This window comes from Balaenoptera acutorostrata, chromosome 19 (genome assembly GCF_949987535.1).
Source record: "Balaenoptera acutorostrata chromosome 19, mBalAcu1.1, whole genome shotgun sequence".
Lineage (NCBI taxonomy): Eukaryota > Metazoa > Chordata > Mammalia > Artiodactyla > Balaenopteridae > Balaenoptera > Balaenoptera acutorostrata.
The window spans coordinates 49,466,941-49,483,817 of NC_080082.1; the positions used below are offsets into that span (position 1 = coordinate 49,466,941).

The 16,877-nt window shown below is 38.4% G+C and overlaps 1 protein-coding gene across 14 annotated transcripts in view; it reads left to right on the top strand.

Moving 5' to 3' along the window:
* LOC103002583 (zinc finger protein 30) overlaps positions 1–16,877 on the top strand; it is a 38,668-nt gene that overhangs the window by 4,815 nt on the left and 16,976 nt on the right. For 5 of the 14 annotated variants that reach the window (XR_449564.2, XR_449563.2, XR_009006001.1 and 2 more), the window contains exon 4: positions 197–292. Coding sequence is in view for 5 of the 14 variants with exons in the window: in XM_057533425.1 (XP_057389408.1) it covers positions 197–292 (96 nt within the window). In the remaining 9 variants the exon portion in view is untranslated. The other 9 variants (XR_009006005.1, XM_007165097.2, XM_057533426.1 and 6 more) reach the window with 5 other exon arrangements.

The following is a 16,877-nucleotide window of genomic DNA, read 5'->3' on the forward strand; positions in this document are numbered from 1 at the left end:
TAGATAGATAGATTTCACTTAAAATAAGACCTTTCCCCTCCTATCTGGATTCTTGAATCCCCTTGCCATTCTCTTCTCTGTAGTACTTAGCAATCATTTTGACCTTTAGTTTATTACAAATTTAACACAAGCTTAAAAAGTATTTTTGAATTCATCTTTTATTTCTCATTATATGGCATTCTTATCTTGTAAGCAGGTCATTCCTGTTCTAAACCACATGTGATTACCTTATTGGAACAATGGAAAGAGCCCTGGATGATAGTGAAGAAAGATCAAGGAAGACAATACACAGGTGAGTAAGAGTATGTTGGGTAGAGAAGCCATCACTGCTGGAAACAGCCCATGTGGTCAGGGAGTAGGCACATGTCTGAGAGGTTGTTTGGAAGACCCTTCAAAGGCCTGAGACTTGGGGGAAAGATGAATATCTCACCAAATTTTCCAACTCTTTACCAATTTTAACATTCATTCTCATCATATTTCCCAGTCACTTTATTAGGCTTATTCTCTTTCCCAGTACAATACTTCAGCTGTGTTTTTTTTAATTTTTGAGTTTTATTTTATGTATTTTTTTATACAGCAGGTTCTTGTTAGTTATCCATTTTATACATATTAGTGTATATATGTCAATCCCAGCCTCCCAATTCATCCCACCACCACCACCATTTGGCTTATAATGTTAGTGGTAGAAAGTGGTGAGAAGGTACAGTATTCATAATATATTCTGAATGTAGAACTAACAGCATGCCAGTGAACTGTGAATAAGTGTGGAGGCCAAGAGAGAAACTAAGAAGAATCAACAGGTTTTGACTTGATCAGGTGAATGGTGATACAGCTGCCTGAGATGGGACAAGACAGGTTGGAGGGCAAATCTAAAATACGTCTGTTTTGGGGAATTCCCTGGTGGTCCAGTGGTTAGGGCTCCCGGCTTTCACTGCCGAGGGCCTGGGTTCAATCCCTGGTCGGGGAACTAAGATCCTGCAAGCCACAGGTAGCAAGGCCAAAAAAAGAAAAAAAAATGTTAAGTTTGAGATGACTATTCATCATCCCATTGGAGATGCTGAGTAGGCTGTTGAATGTGCAAGCCCGGAGGTCAGGGACAGTTTAGGCTCATACATAACAGTTTGGGTTTTGTTGGCATATGGCTGGTATTTAGAGCCAGGACACTGGATGAGGTCACCCATAGAACCAGTGCTGACAGAGGATTCTCTACACTTGGAGGTTTGTTAGAAGAGGCTGCAAAAGAGACTGCTGGGGAGGAGTACATTTTAAGGTAGAATTAAAACCAGAAAGTGGTTCCACCAAAGACAAATGAAGAAAATGTTTCAAGATGGAGGAATGGTCGCTGAAAAGTGAATTAAAATAAGAAATGAAAATTTGACCACGATATCTGACCTTCCCAGAAGGGGAAATTCTCAGTGGCTTCAAGGAGTGGAAGCCTGAGTGGTGTGGTTTAAATAGAGCGGGAGGTGAGGCAGCGGTGAGAATGAGTACAGCCATTCTGTTGAGGTATTTGGTTATGAAGAGATGGGGCTTGTTGGGACATGGGGTTACATCTGGATGGTTGATAATGTGAACAGTTCCATAGAGTGGTAAAAAGGGATGAATCAGAAAGAGGACATTATTATGGAAGCAGGGCCTTGAGTTTGAGGGGGTAAGGTGGTAGAATTTGTGCTTAAGAAAAAACTGTGACGGTGGATTTGGATGTAGATAACTTAGTTGATATAGTAGAGGAAAGAGTATGTATCTTTTATCTAGTTCTGTTTTCTCAGAGACATAAGAAGAAAAATCATTAACTGAAAATTAATGAGGGGAATATGAAATCTTAACATTGTTCCTTTTACTTACATTGAACTGACTTATTCCCTTTTTGGCCCATTGTCTCTCCTTTTTTTCTCTCTCTTTTCTTTTTTAATTAATTAATTGATTAAATTTTGGCTGCATTGGGTCTTCGTTGCTACGCGTGGGCTTTCTCTAGTTGCGGCGAGTGGGGGCTACTCTTCATCATGGTGCGTGGGCTTCTCATCTCAGTGGCTTCTCTTGTTGCGGAGCACGGGCTCTAGGCGCGTGGGCTTCAGTAGTTGTGGCTTGTGGGCTCTAGAGCGCAGGCTCTGTAGTTGTGGCGCACGGGCTTAGTTGCTCCGTGGCATGTGGGATCTTCCTGGACCAGGGATCGAACCCATGTCCCCTGCATTGGCAGGCGGATTCTTAACCACTCTTTTTTTAAAAAAATATTTACTTATTTATTTGACTGAGCCAGGTCTTAGTTTCAGCATGCGGGATCTAGTTCCCTGACCAGGGATTGAACCCAGGCCCCCTGCATAGGGAGTGTGGAGTCTTAACCACTGTGCCACCAGGGAAGTCCTGGCCCATTGTCAGTAGTGGTGGTGGTGATGGTGGTAGTAGTAGCAGTAGCAGTAGTAGTAGTAGTAGTAGTAATAGCAGTTATTTATCGATTCTGTGCTCTGTGCCTGGCACTGTTCTAAGCATTTTACACGTATTGCCTCACAACAACAATAATGATGTGTGCAAAATTGCTATCAGTATTTTATATCGGAGGAAACTAAGGCTTGGGATGGTTAAGAAATTTTCCTAATTTCAGAGCTAGTTGTTGTAGCTAGAATTCAGACACAATCTGGCTTATGATCTTTAATAATCACTGTGCTATTCTGCATTTGTATGTTCATTCTTCTTTTAGCTGAAATTTATTGGTTTAAACAAATATGTACAAGGTTCTTTACTTAATTGATGGCTTTTATATAACTCTTTATTTTGAAATAATTTCTAACCAGAAACTTGTAAGAATAGTATAGAACATATCGACACCTATGACCCTTACTCAGGGGTTGTTAATATTTTATGTATTTGCTTTGTATCATTCTCATCCTGCCCCCATGAGATGCCCTTTTCCTTTATCCTAAATGTTTCAGTGTGTATTTCTTAAGAACAAGTTTGTTCTCTTTATAACTATAGCATAATTATCAAAATCAAGCTTTGGTGTAGTACTTTTACCTAATCTACAGACCTTAAATCAAGTTTCAGCAATTGTCTCAATGGTATACTTTATAGAAAAAAAAAATATTTTTTTCCAACCCAGAATCCAAAACAAAATCATGGATTTCATTTAGTTGTCTTCTTACTTTAGTCTCCTTTAATTTGAAGCAACTCCTTGATCTTCCTTTGCCTTTTATGACCTTGGCATTTTTGACGAGTACATCTCTTTTTAGATGGTCCCTCAAATTGGATTTGTCTAATGGTTCCTCATAATTTGACTCAGTTTTGTATTTTTGGCAGAAATATCACTGAAGTGATGCTGTCCTTCGTGCATCGTATATCAGGAGGCTTGTGATGTCAGTTTATCCCATTACTGGTGATGTTAACTTCGACCACATAATTATGGTGGAATCTGTCAGGTTTCCCCACTGCATCTTTTTCCGTATGCAATTAAGAAGTGGTTTGTTGTCAGATACTTTGGAACGATAAATGTCATGTTCCTTATCAAACTTTTACCACTAACTTTAGCATCCATTGCTGATTCTTAAGTAAAGCAGCTTTTTCCGGGGTCAGCAAACCTTTCGTGTAAAGGGCCAGATAGTAAATGTTTTAGATTTTGCGGGCCATGTGGTTTCTGTTGCAACTACTCAGTTCTGCTGTTGCAGCATGAAAGCAGCACTGACAGTCCTTGAACAACTCGGTATGACTGTTTTCCATTAAAACTTTATGTCAAAAACTTATGGCAGGCCAGGTTTGGTCCATGGATTATAGTTTGCTGATGCATAAACTAGAGGGTAATTTTGGTGATTTTGTAACTTTGTCATTTCTTCAACATTTGTTAGTTTGAATTTTTAAAATTAATTTATTTGTTTTTGGCTGCGTTGGGTCTTCAGGGCTGTACGCGGGCTTTCTCTAGTTGCGGCGAGCAGGGGCTACTCTTCGTTGCGGTGCGCATGCTTCTCATTGCTGCGGATTCTTTTGTTGCAGAGCATGGGCTGTAGTGTGCGGGCTTCAGTAGTTGCAGCACGCGGGCTCAGTAGTTGTGGCTCGCAGGCTCTAGAGCGTGGGCTCACTAGTTGTGGCTCATGGGCTTAGTTGCTCTGTGGCATGTGGGGTCTTCCCAGACTGGGGCTCGAACCCATGTCCCTTGCATTGGCAGGTGGATTCTTAACTGCTGCACCACCAGGGAAGTCCCTAGCACTGAATTTTGAGGGAACACAATTCAAATCTGTAACAGTCTACATAGAAAGTCCCAAGGAATTTGCAATACTTCTAAACCTAGTAAGTGAGTTCAGCAAAGTCGCAGGACATTGGATCAACACACAAAAATTAATAACATCTCCATATACTAACAACAAACATGAGGACATTGAAATTAAAAACTCAGTCCCATTGGCAGTCACTCCAGAGACTTAAAATACTTGGGTAGAAATCTAACAAAACAAATGCAGGATATGTATGCTGAAATTTACAAAACCTAAGGAAACATATCAAAGAGATCTGAATAAATGGACAAATATACTGCATTTATGGATTGGAAGAATGAACATAGTAAAAATGTCAGTTGTTTCTTAAGTGACCTAGAGCATTAACACAATTCCTATCAAAATCTCACTGAGATTTTTTGTTGATATAAACACACTTATTCTAAACTGGACATGGAAAGTAAAGGACCTAGAAAAGCTCAAAGAGTTTTTGGGTTTTTTTTTCTGGCTGCACTGTGTGGCTTGTGGGATCTTAGTTCCCTGACCAGGGATAGAACCCGGGCCCTTGGCAGTGAAAGCGCCGAGTCCTAACCACTGGACCGCCCGGGAATTCCTGTTAAAACAGTTTTTAAAAAGAATAAAGTGGAATTGTTTTAAGATGCAGGTTTTATTATTATTCAGCAATGGTAATATTTCTCTTTTGGCATGGGAATGTAGGTGTGTACAAGCTGACAGGGAGAAAGGAGTATACCAGGATCATAGGCTAAGCAGACGGTGAGCTTTAGAAAACATAGTAGAATCCCTAATATCAAGGGAAGAAAAGCAATAGATCTCCTGTGTCAAATTTCTTCTTTAGGAGAGGCAATCCATGGGTGCTGCTGGAGTGGCAGGTTTAGTGTACAGTGTGAAGTTGTCTTTAGTGCAGGTGACAAAGTCATCTCCACCAGTGAACTGGGCTGGGGCGACATCATCTGGTAGGAGACACTCAGTATCCTCTTTAAGTGGATACCCACTCAAGTTGGTGTGGGTCTTGATTTTATGGCTCTAAGGTGTTACCAGGCTAAGAGGTTGGAGCTCCAGTATAGCCTGTAGACAGGCCCTCTAATTTGGCCAGTTATTATAAGCCCCTTGCCTCAGTTGTTGGTTTGGTTGGTGACTGGCAAGCTGGCAAGGTCTTTGGGTCACAGGGCTTGTATTAGCCAAGGTTGATGGCAAGTAGACCTCACCATTTATCAATGGTGAAACAATGGTTGAAACAATGGCTTATTTAAAGGGTCTCTGCGTTGTAGACCAATGAAAGCACCCAGACCAGTGAGAAATGAGACCAACAGGCAAAAGTGTATGCAGCTGCAATTGATGTGCTGTTTTTATTTTCTTTTCTGGTGGAAGTTTAGGTTCAAATGGGTCCCCAGAGAATATGCACCCTCAATCTGGCCTCTAGCCCTTATAGAATGGGGACAATACTGACAATTTGTAAAGATAGATTAAGGCCTGGGGCAAAAGAGAAACCCATTTAGGGTCAATTTTCTGGACTAGAATTTGAATTGTCTCAAGCAGACCATTATGTCTCTTAGTTAAACTGGCTATGTGACACTTATCAGAAACATGAAAGTCCTATTGAAAAACTTTACCAGGAACCCAGTATTGTGTATTCTTTTTTTTTTTTTTTTTTTTTAATTTTTATTTATTATTTATTTATTATGTTTATTTTTGGCTGTGTTGGGTCTTCGTTTTTGTGTGAGGGCTTTCTCCAGTTGCGGCGAGTGGGGGCCACTCTTCATCGCGGTGCGCGGGCCTGTCACTATCGCGGCCTCTCTTGTTGCGGAGCAGAGGCTCCAGACGCTCAGGCTCAGTAGTTGTGGCTCACGGGCCCAGTTGCTCCGCGGCATGTGGGATCTTCCCAGACCAGGGCTCGAACCCGTGTCCCCTGCATTGGCAGGCAGATTCTCAACCACTGCGCCACCAGGGAAGCCCTAGTATTGTGTATTCTGGGAACTCAAATGTGTACCTTGATTTTTATCAGTAATGTCTATAACTCCAAAGGGAATAAAGGGAATAAGGTGTGTCCTGGCAAGGTTGCACGTGGTCTTATTATATGTAGAGACGTGATTTTGATCTATATTTTGGGTATCTGTGAGGCAAGAGATTCCCAGAGGTTTTTTTACCCTGAAGGGGGCAATGGCCCAACAGTTTGTAATAAATGAAATGATTGGGCCATTTGTTGGCTGGGACATTTAGTGCTAAAATGACTGCCTGAAGTTCAGTCAATTGTATTGATCCATGGGTTCTAACCTTTATCAAGGTCATCCTGACTAAGGAATGAAAGTAGCAACATTCCACTGATTAAAAAAAAACAATAAAAACCATCCATTTTTATGATGGTTCATAGTGTCATTTGTACAGTTTATGAAATCACGTTGCTGTTCATTCAGTTAATCCCAAGGGACTCTCCAGGTAGCCAAAGGGTCTGGAGCAAGAGTGACCTCTTCCAGCACTGTGGCATCTGGCAAGGGACTGAGGAAAGGTGAGGCCACCCACTCCTGGAGGTAAAATATACCAGAGAGTCCAGGTTTGGCTCCATCTTGTCTTAAGGAGGTCTCAGTAGCCATGTCAACCTTGTGGGGTACTGTTCCCATGACCTAATGCCTAATTGGCAGCTGGGTATGAAGGGTCACAGGCTCAAGGTCTGTGAGAACCTCTGTTTCCAGGAGAGCTCAGTATGTAGTCAGTCATTTTGTGTCAGTGCTGTATAGCAGAGGTCAAGAGGGGCTTCTTCTTGCTTCAGAAGCTCTTGACCAACTTATGGCCATTATATGTGGTCCAGAAACTCCAGGACACACGAGAAGAGGTTGCCATGGCATCGACAGTGAAATAATCTCTGAGGGCACTAACAGATATGCCTGTTGATTTAAATTTGACATATTTTAGAGCCTTTGTTGGAGGGGGCCCCATTTGAGGGGAATCACCCTACCCAGTGTTAAGGGTTACATGATGATAAGGGTTATATAGCTACAGTAAACAGGATAACATGATATTGATGCAGGGATTAAAAACATAAGTCAAGGACTTCCCTGGTGGCACAGTGGTTAAGAATCCGCCTGCCAATGCAAGGGACACAGGTTTGAGCCCTGGTCTGGGAAGATCCCACATGCCGTGGAGCAGCTAAGCCCATTTGTCACACTACTGAGCCTGCACTCTAGAGCCTGTGAGCCACAACTACTGAGCCTGTGTGCCACAACTACTGAAGCCCACGCACCTAGAGCCCGTGCTCCGCAACAAGAGAAGCCACCACAGTGAGAAGCCCACGCACTGCAACGCAGAGTAGCCCCCGCTTGCCACAACTAGAGAAAGCCTGTGCACAGCAGTGAAGACCCAACACAGCCATAAATAAATTAATTAATTAATTTTAAAAAATAGGTCAATAGAACTATTCTGTTCTGAACCATTCTGAGAATCCAGAAATAGACCCAAACTTACCAAGTGATTTTTGACAGACCAACTAAATCAAGTAAATGAAGGCAGGGAAGTCTTGTCAACAAATAATGCTGGAGCAATTGAACATCCATAGGCAAAAGAAATTAACATCAATCTAACCTCATGCCTTAAACAAAAATGAACTCAAGGTGGATCACGACTGAAATATAAAATATAAATGTATGAATAATTTAGTAGGAAACATAGAAGAAAATTGTCAGGACTGATGGCTAGGTGAAGGTGGTTTATGTTTTTTTTAAACACATTAAACAAAAGAAAAGGTATCAGAAAAAGGATCTCGGTTTCCATATTTAAAAACTAGGAAAAGAGAAAAGCAAAGAAAGGAGAAGAAATAATATAATAAAGATCTAAATGGAAATCAATGAAGTAAACAGAATAAACTGCAGAGAAAGTCAGTGAAACCCAAAGCCTTAAAGAATAATAAAATAGGGACTTCCCTGGTGGTCCAGTGGGTAAGACTCCATGCTCCCAATGCAGGGGGCCTGGGTTCAATCCCTGGTCAGGGAACTAGATCCTGCATGCATGCTGCAACTAAGAGTTTGCATGCGGCAACTAAAGATCACATATGCCGCAACGAAGATCCCACGTGCCGCAACAAAGACCTGGTGCAGCCAAAATAAATAAATACATATTTTTTAAAGCTATCAACAACAAATCTTTAAGTAATAATAATAATAAAATAAACAAACCTCTAGCCAAGAATTATCAAATTAAAAAGAGTAAATACACAAATTACCTATATCAGGAATGAGAGAAGAGACACCAATACAGATGTCATCACATAAGATAAGATAACCCATATAGCCCTACACCTATTTATGAAATTAAATTTGGAATTAGAAACCTTCACACAAAGCAAACCTCAGGCATAAATGCTTCAGTGGTGAATTCTGCTAAACATTTAGACAAAAAAAACATACCAATTCTACACAGACTATTCCAAAAAATTGGAAAGACATGCTTTCCAACTTACTCTGTGAAGGTAACATACCAAAACCAGACAAAAGCATTACAGGAAAACCATAGACCAATATCCTTCATTAACATAGATGCAGAACCTGAACAAAATTTTAGCAAATCAAATCCAACAATATAGAAAAAGTAATATATCAAGAAAAAGTAGTTTATACAAGAAATGGAGGGTTTGATATATGAAAATTAATGTAAAAAAGATAAAACATACAATTGTAGTTGGGGGATCTAAGATGGTCCCTCAAATTCCTACTTTCCAGTATTCTCACTCTTGTGTAGCCCTCTTACATTTCACTAGAGTTGACCTATATGAATCATAATATAGTAAAAGTGAGGGTAAATCACCTCCATTTTACGTTATAAAAGACACTGGTTTCCTTCTTAGTGCATTCTCTTGCTCCTGGACCACTTGCTTTATTTGAGAGTATCCATCATGATCATTCCTATGGAGACCCATGTGGCAAGGAACTGAAGCTTCCTGTCAACAGAAAAGACCTTGGAATTGAATCTTGCAGCCTCAGGCAAGTCTTCAGAGACTATAACCCCAGTAGACAGCTTGCCTGTAGTTTCATAGCAGATATTGAACTCTAACTGCCTACCTAAACTGCTCCCAGATTAATGTAATTTTTCTGAAAAAAATGTAAACAAATATGTAGTGACAGACAGCAGATCAGTGGTTTCCTGCAGATGGATGAGTACAGAGGGAGAGATTACAAAGGGCCCAAGAAAAACCTTTAATTTCATAGGTATAAACATGTATCAAATTGTACATGTTAAATATGTGTAGTTTAGACTTGAGTAAGGCTGGGTTTTTTTAAGCTAAGAGATACTCAAAACTCATCATTCATTATTTTACTACGTTTTACTATTATCTATGCTTTAAGGTTATTTATATTCAATGTATCCACGTATGGTAGAAACAGAATACGATGGTGTGCTACTACACATCTTGCCCTAATTTCACATTCACAGACATCATGTTGTAGCTTGAAATTGACTGTGTGGTAAACACTACAACTCAGAGCTTGATTTATTGTTTCATGTGAAGTTTTCAGAAAGTAGAGAGTATGTTAATAATTCAGATTAAACTTAAGGGTGTATTGTGTCTGTCATTTTCCATTGGGAACAGCACAGAATTGCGAGGAAATATTCTTTCAGTACTCAAAAAATTTTACCCCATTAAGCAAATAAATTACTGACGTCATTGATAAATGACTGACATTCCAACAAATTTCTTTGCAGTTTCAACGTATTCCTGTTAATGAAAATAGAAATATCAACCAATGTTCATTTTAACAATAGGCAAAAGATATGAATGGACATTTCACCAAAGAAGATATATGGGTTGCAAATAAACACATAAAAAATGCTCATAATTATGAGTCATTACAGAAATTCAAGGTAAAACCACAATGAAATTCTACTACAACATGCCTATTAGAATAGCAAACATTAAAAACACTGATTATAGCAGTTGCTGGTGAACATGTGGAAGAGCTGGAACTCTTATTCAGTGCTGTGTGAAACACATATGGTATAGCCGCTTTAGAACACAATTTGGCAGTCTGCAAAATTTTCAAGTATTCACCTGCCCTGTGACAAAGGCATTGCACTCCTACATATTAACACAAGAGAAATAAAAGCGTAGGCCCATATGAAGACGTGTACATTCATGGTCATAGTAGCTTAATTTGTAATAGCCAAAAGCCTGTATGTCATTTAACAGAAGAAAGTGTTTAAAAATTGCCGTGCATTTGATTAAGAAATCTGGGAGGATGGTAGAGCAGGAAGAACCAGGAACTTGTCTCCCCAACTAGACAACAATTGTATTGACAAAATGTATCTCATATACCTATTTTGGAACTCTGGGGTCTGTTCAAAGGCTTACAACTTCCAGAGGAAAGCTTAAGACAGTAAATTGCAGTTAATTTTGGTCAATTTCAGCCCTTAGCACTGTAACAGCTACCCATCCCCCACACACTTGCCCTGTGGCTGGCAGTTCTGCATGTGTCCCTGGAGCAGCTTGCACGCAGTTGGTGGGAACCTGGGTGAAACCCTGCTCTTTAAATATTGAGGACTTGTGCTGTGATCTATTGCTGCTTCTGACTGCAGAGGTGAAGACACAGAAGTAAGCAACCATTTGTGTAAATGTCATCGCATTGTTGCAAGCCCCTCCCTCTCCAGTTGAAGCGACTTCCAGGGGATTTGCACCAGCACATATTCCCCCCTTCATTTTTCTCTTTTCTCCTTTTGGAAGCCAGATTTTTAGGGCTAAGACGTTTCAAAGCAATCACATATACAGGGGAATTTGGAAAGTCATGACACATGTAAAGGCACAAGCTCAAAAAAGACCTGAGAAGACCTTAAGTTTACACCTCAGGTTGATCACCAGCAGAGACAGCCTACAGCAATTAAAAAAAATTTTTTAATAAAAATGGCAAAACTTGCAGGGCAGAAATTGAGACACAGATGTAGAGAACAAACGTATGGACACCAAGGGGGTAAAGCGGCGGGGGGGTGGGTGTGGTGGTGTGATGAATTGGGCGATTGGGATTGACATGTATACACTGATGTGTATAAAATTGATGACTAATAAGAACCTGCTGTATAAAAAAATAAATTTAAAAAAAGGCAAACCTTGGGGAAGGTGAAGAATCTGATTTCCAAAGTTACCACATTATTAGATTCAAACGTCTAGTGTTCAACAAAAAATTACAAGCCATACAAAGAAACAGGAAAGCACGGCCCAATCAAGGGGGAAAAAAAGAAATCACCAGAAACTGTCTCTTAAAAAGACCTGATGGCAGATCTACTAGACAGAGACTTTAAAACAACTGTCTTGTAGATAATCAAAGAACTAAAGACATGGAGAAAGTAAAGAAAATGATGTATGAACAAAATGGAAATATCACAAAAGAAATAGAAAGCATAAAAAGAAACCAAAAAGAAATTCTGGAGCTAAAATTACCATAAATGGGGGAAAAAAAGAAAAAAAACCTGCCAGAGTGATTCAAAAGATTTGATAAGACAGAAGAATCAGTGAACTTCAAGACAGGAAAATTGAAAAAGAAAAAAAAAAAGACTGAAGAAAAGTGAACAGAATGTAAGGTACCTCTGGAACACCTTCAAAAGGAACAACATGCACGTTGTGGGAGTCCCAGAAGAAGAAGAAAGGGGAAGAGAGATAGCTTGAAGAATTGATGACTGAAAATTTCCCAAATTTGATGAAAGATATGAATATAAACATCCCAGAGGCTCAATGAACTCCAAGAATGAACTCAGAGACCCAAATCAAAGCACATCACAATCAAACTGTCAAAACACAGAGACAAAGAATCTTTAAAGAAATGAGAGAGAAGTGACTTGTCACATTCAAAAGATACTCGATAAAATTACCCACAGATTTTTCACCAGAAGCCTTGGAAGCCAGAAGGCAATGGGTATGTTATGTTCAAAGTGCTGAAGGAAAAAATGTTAAACAAGAATCCTATATCTGGCAAAATTGTCTTTCAAATGGGAGGGAAGAATTAAGAAATTCCCAGATAAACAAAAGCTAAGGGAGTTTGTTACCACCAGACCTGCCCAGCAAGAAATGCTGAAAGGAGTCCTTCACATTGAAATAAAGGACATTAGACTAACTCAAAGCTATATGAAGGGATAAAGATCTCTGGTAAAGGTACATACACTGGGCATTTTTTAAAACTACTGTTATTGTAACTTTGATTTATAACTCCATTTTTAAATTTCTACATTATTTGAGAAACTAATGCATTAAAAAACAATTATTCTGTGTTTCTGGATATACAGTGTATAAAGATGTAATTTTGTGACATCAGTAACTGAAAGGGTTGGAGATGGAACTGTATAGGAGAAGAGTTTTTGTATGTTATTGAAGTTAGGCTGGTATAAATTCAAATTATAGTGTTATAATTTTAGGATGGTAACCACATGAAACTACAAAGAAGATAGCTATCGAATATACACAAAAGGAAATGGGAAGGGAATTAAAATATTTCACGTTAAAAAATCAAAAACAAAAGACAGTAATACAGGAAATGGGGGACAAAAAAAGCTATAATATAGAAAATGAATAGCAAATGACAGAAGTAAATCCTTCCTTATCAGTAATTACTTTAAATGTAAATGGATTAAACTCTCCAATCAAAGACAGAGATTGACAGAGTGGATTTTAAAAAAATGACCCAACTAGGGCTTTCCTGGTGGTGCAGTGGTTAAGAATCCGCCTGCCAATGCAGGGGACATGGGTTCAAGCCCTGGTCCGGGAAGATCCCACATGAGGTGGAGCAACTAAGCCCGTACACCACAACTACAGAGCCTTTGCTCTAGAGCCCGTGAGCCACAACTACTGAGCCTGTGAGCCACAACTACTGAAGCACACGTGCCTAGAGCCCATGCTTGGCAATGAGAAGCCACTGCAATGAGAAGCCCGTGCACCACAACGAAGAGTAGCCCCCGCTCAATGCAACTAGAGAAACCCTGCGCGCAGCAACAAAGACCCAACGCAGCCAAAAATAAATAAATAAATAAATAAAAAGATAAAAATAAAAATGACCCAACTATATGCTGACTGCAGGGACTAACTTTAGATCCAAAGACACAAGTAGGTTGGGAGTGAAAGGATGGAAAAACATATTCCATGCAAATAACTAAAGAGAGTGAGGTTGGCTATACTAATAGCAGACAAGGTAGACTTTATTTAAAAAAAAAAAAGTTACAAGAGCCAAAGGACATTTCATATAGCAATAAAAGGTTCTACACAGCAAGAAGATATAACAATTATAAACATTTATGCATGTAATACCAGACCAAGAAATTATATAAAGCAAAAACTGACAGAATTAAGAGAGTAAATAGACAGTTCTACAGTAATATTTGGAGACTTTAATACTCTCCTCTAAATAATGGATTGAACAACCAGACAAAAAAAATCAATAAGGAAACAGAAGACTTGACAACACAATAAATCAATTAGATTTAACAGAAATGTACGTAATACTGTACTCGACAACAGCAGAAAACACATTCTTCTCAAGTGAGCATGGGACATCTCCATAATAGACCATGTTTTGCCACAAATTAAGGCTTAATTGATTTTAAAAGATAGATATTACACAAAGTATCTTCTCCAACCTCAACCAGATGAAGATAGAAATTGATAATAAAAGGCAAACTGAAAAATTCACAAATTTGTGGAAATTAAACAACATACCCTAAACAGTCAATGGAACAAAGAAGAAATCACAGAGAGTATTAGAAAATAATTAGAGATGAAAGAAAACAAAACACACAGCACACCTAGAAAAACAATAGAGAAAATTCAACGAGTCCAGAAGATCGTTCTTAAAAAAAGATTAGCAAAATTGACAAACCTTTAGCTAGAATGACTAAAGAAGACATAAATTGCTTAAAAAAAATAGAAGTGGAAACATTACAACTGATTCTACAGAAATAAAAAGGATTACAAGAGTACTATGAACAAGTGTATGCAAGAAAAGTGGATAACCTAGATGAAATAGACAAATTCCTGGAAACACAAAATCTATCAGGACAGAGCCATGAAGAAAGAGAATATCTGAATAAAACTGTAACTACTAAGCAAAATGAATGAGGGAATTCAATGAATTCATTTATTTGAATGAGTGATCAAAAACCTCCCAACAACAAAGCTATGGACCTGAAGCCTTTATTGGTGAATTTTACCAAACATTTAAGGAAGAATTAACATTAATCCTTGTCAAAAATTTTCCAAAAACTTGAAGGATAACACATTAATTCATTTGCCTTGATATCAAAGCCAGAAAAATATACTATAAGAAAAGTATAGACCTATATCCCTTATGAATAGTGATGCAAATATCCTTAGCAAAATACTAGCAGACAGAATTCAGCAGCATACTAAAAGGACTAAACACTGTGTTCAAGTGGGATTTATTTATTCCTGGAATGCAAGGATCATTCAACATATGAAAATCATCTAACACCACATTAACAGGATAAAGGGAGAAAACAACTTGATCGTCTCAATTGCTGCAGAAAAAGCATTTGACAAAATTCAACACTTTCAAAATAAAAACACTCAACAAATTAGGAATAGAAGGAAACTACCTCAACATAATAAAAGCCATGTATAAAAACCCCACAGCTAATATCATATTCAGTGGTGAAGAACTAACAGCTTTTCAATCAGGAATAAGGAAAGAATGCCCACTCTTGCCATTTCTATTCAACATAATACTGGAAGTTCTAGCCAGAGCAATTAGGCAAGAAAAAGAAATAAAAGGCATCCAAATTGGAGAAGAATAAGTAAAGTTATCTTTGTTCACAGATGAAATAATCTTAAATCTAGAAAACCCTCAAGACTCCACAAAATTACTATTAGAACTAATAAATTAACTCAACAAAGTAGGATACAAAACCAACACAGAAAAATCAGTTGCATTTCTATATACGAACAATGAACAATCTGAGTAGAAAATGATGAAAACAGTTCCTTTTACAACAGCATCAATAAGAATAAAACACTTAGGAAGTAACTTAAACAAGGAGGTAAAAACTTTATTTTAAAACCATAAAACATTACTGAAAAAAATTAAAGATGACATAAATAAATAGAAACATATCCCACATTCATGGATTAGATGACTGAGTGTTAAGATGTCGATTCTACCCAAAGCAATCTAAAGATTTCATGGAATCCCTACCAAAATCCCAGTAATTTTTTTTTTTTGCAGAAACAAAAATCTATGCTAAAATTCATATGGATTCTCAAAGGACCCTGAATAGCTAAAACAATCTTGATAAAGAAGATCAATATTGCCAGGACTCACATTTTCCAATTTCAAAACTTACTACAAAGCCATGTTAATGTAAATAGTGAGGTATTGACATAAAGAAAAAAGCATAGACCAATGGAATAGAATAGAGTCCAGAAATAAACCCTCCCATATATTGTCAAATAATTTTTGACAAAATCAATCAATGGGAAAACTGAATATCCACCTGCAAAAGAATGAAGCTGGACCCTTACCTGACACCTTACACAAAAATTAACTCAAAATAGATCAAAGACCTGAATGTAAGACGCAAAACTATAGAACTCTTAGAAGAAAACATTGGAAAATCTTCATAACATTGGATTTGGCAATGATTTTCTGGATATGATATCAAAGGCACAGGCAACAAAAAAGAAAAAAAAAATTGGACCTCATGAAAATTTCAAACTTTTGTGTGTCAAAGGACACTATCAACATAGTAAAAAGACAACCCACAGAATGGGAGAAATTATCTGCAAATCACAAACCTAATAAGAGATTAATATCCAGTATATATAGAGAATTTCTAAAACTCAGCAACATCAAAACACAAACAATCCAATTCAAAAATGGAGAAAGGACCTGAATAGACATTTTCCTAAAGAAGATATACAAATGACCAGTAAGTACATGAAACAATAGTTACCATCATGAATCATTACAGAAATACAAATCAAAACAACAAGATACCACTTCATACTCATCAGGATACATACTATCCAAAACAAACAAACAAGCAAACAAACAAACAAAAAACAGAAAAACAAGTGTTAGTGAGGATGTGGAAAAATTAGAACCCTTGCTGAAAATGTAAAATGGTATGGCCACTGTGGGAAACACAACACAATTTTTTTTCCTCAAAAACTTAAAAATATAATTACTATATGATCCAGTAATTCCACTTTCAGGTATATACCCAAAAGAATAGAAAGCAGAGTTTCAAAGAGATATTCGTACACCCAAGTTCACAGCAGCATTAGTTACAATAACCAAAAGGAGGAAATAAATCAAGTATCCATTGAGGGATGAATGAATAAGCAAAATATGACATATACATACAATGGCATATTATTTAGCTTAAAAAGTAATGTAATTCTGGGGGCTTCCCTGGTGGCGCAGTGGTTGAGAATCTGCCTGCCAATGCAGGGGACACGGGTTCGAGCCCTGGTCTGGGAAGATCCCACATGCCGCGGAGCAACTAGGCCCGTGAGCCACAATTGCTGAGCCTGCGCGTCTGGAGCCTGCGCGTCTGGAGCCTGTGCTCCGCAACAAGAGAGGCCGCGATGATGAGAGGCCCGCGCACCGCGATGAAGAGTGGCCCCCACTTGCCGCAACTAGAGAAAGCCCTTGCACAGAAACGAAGACCCAACACAGCCATAAA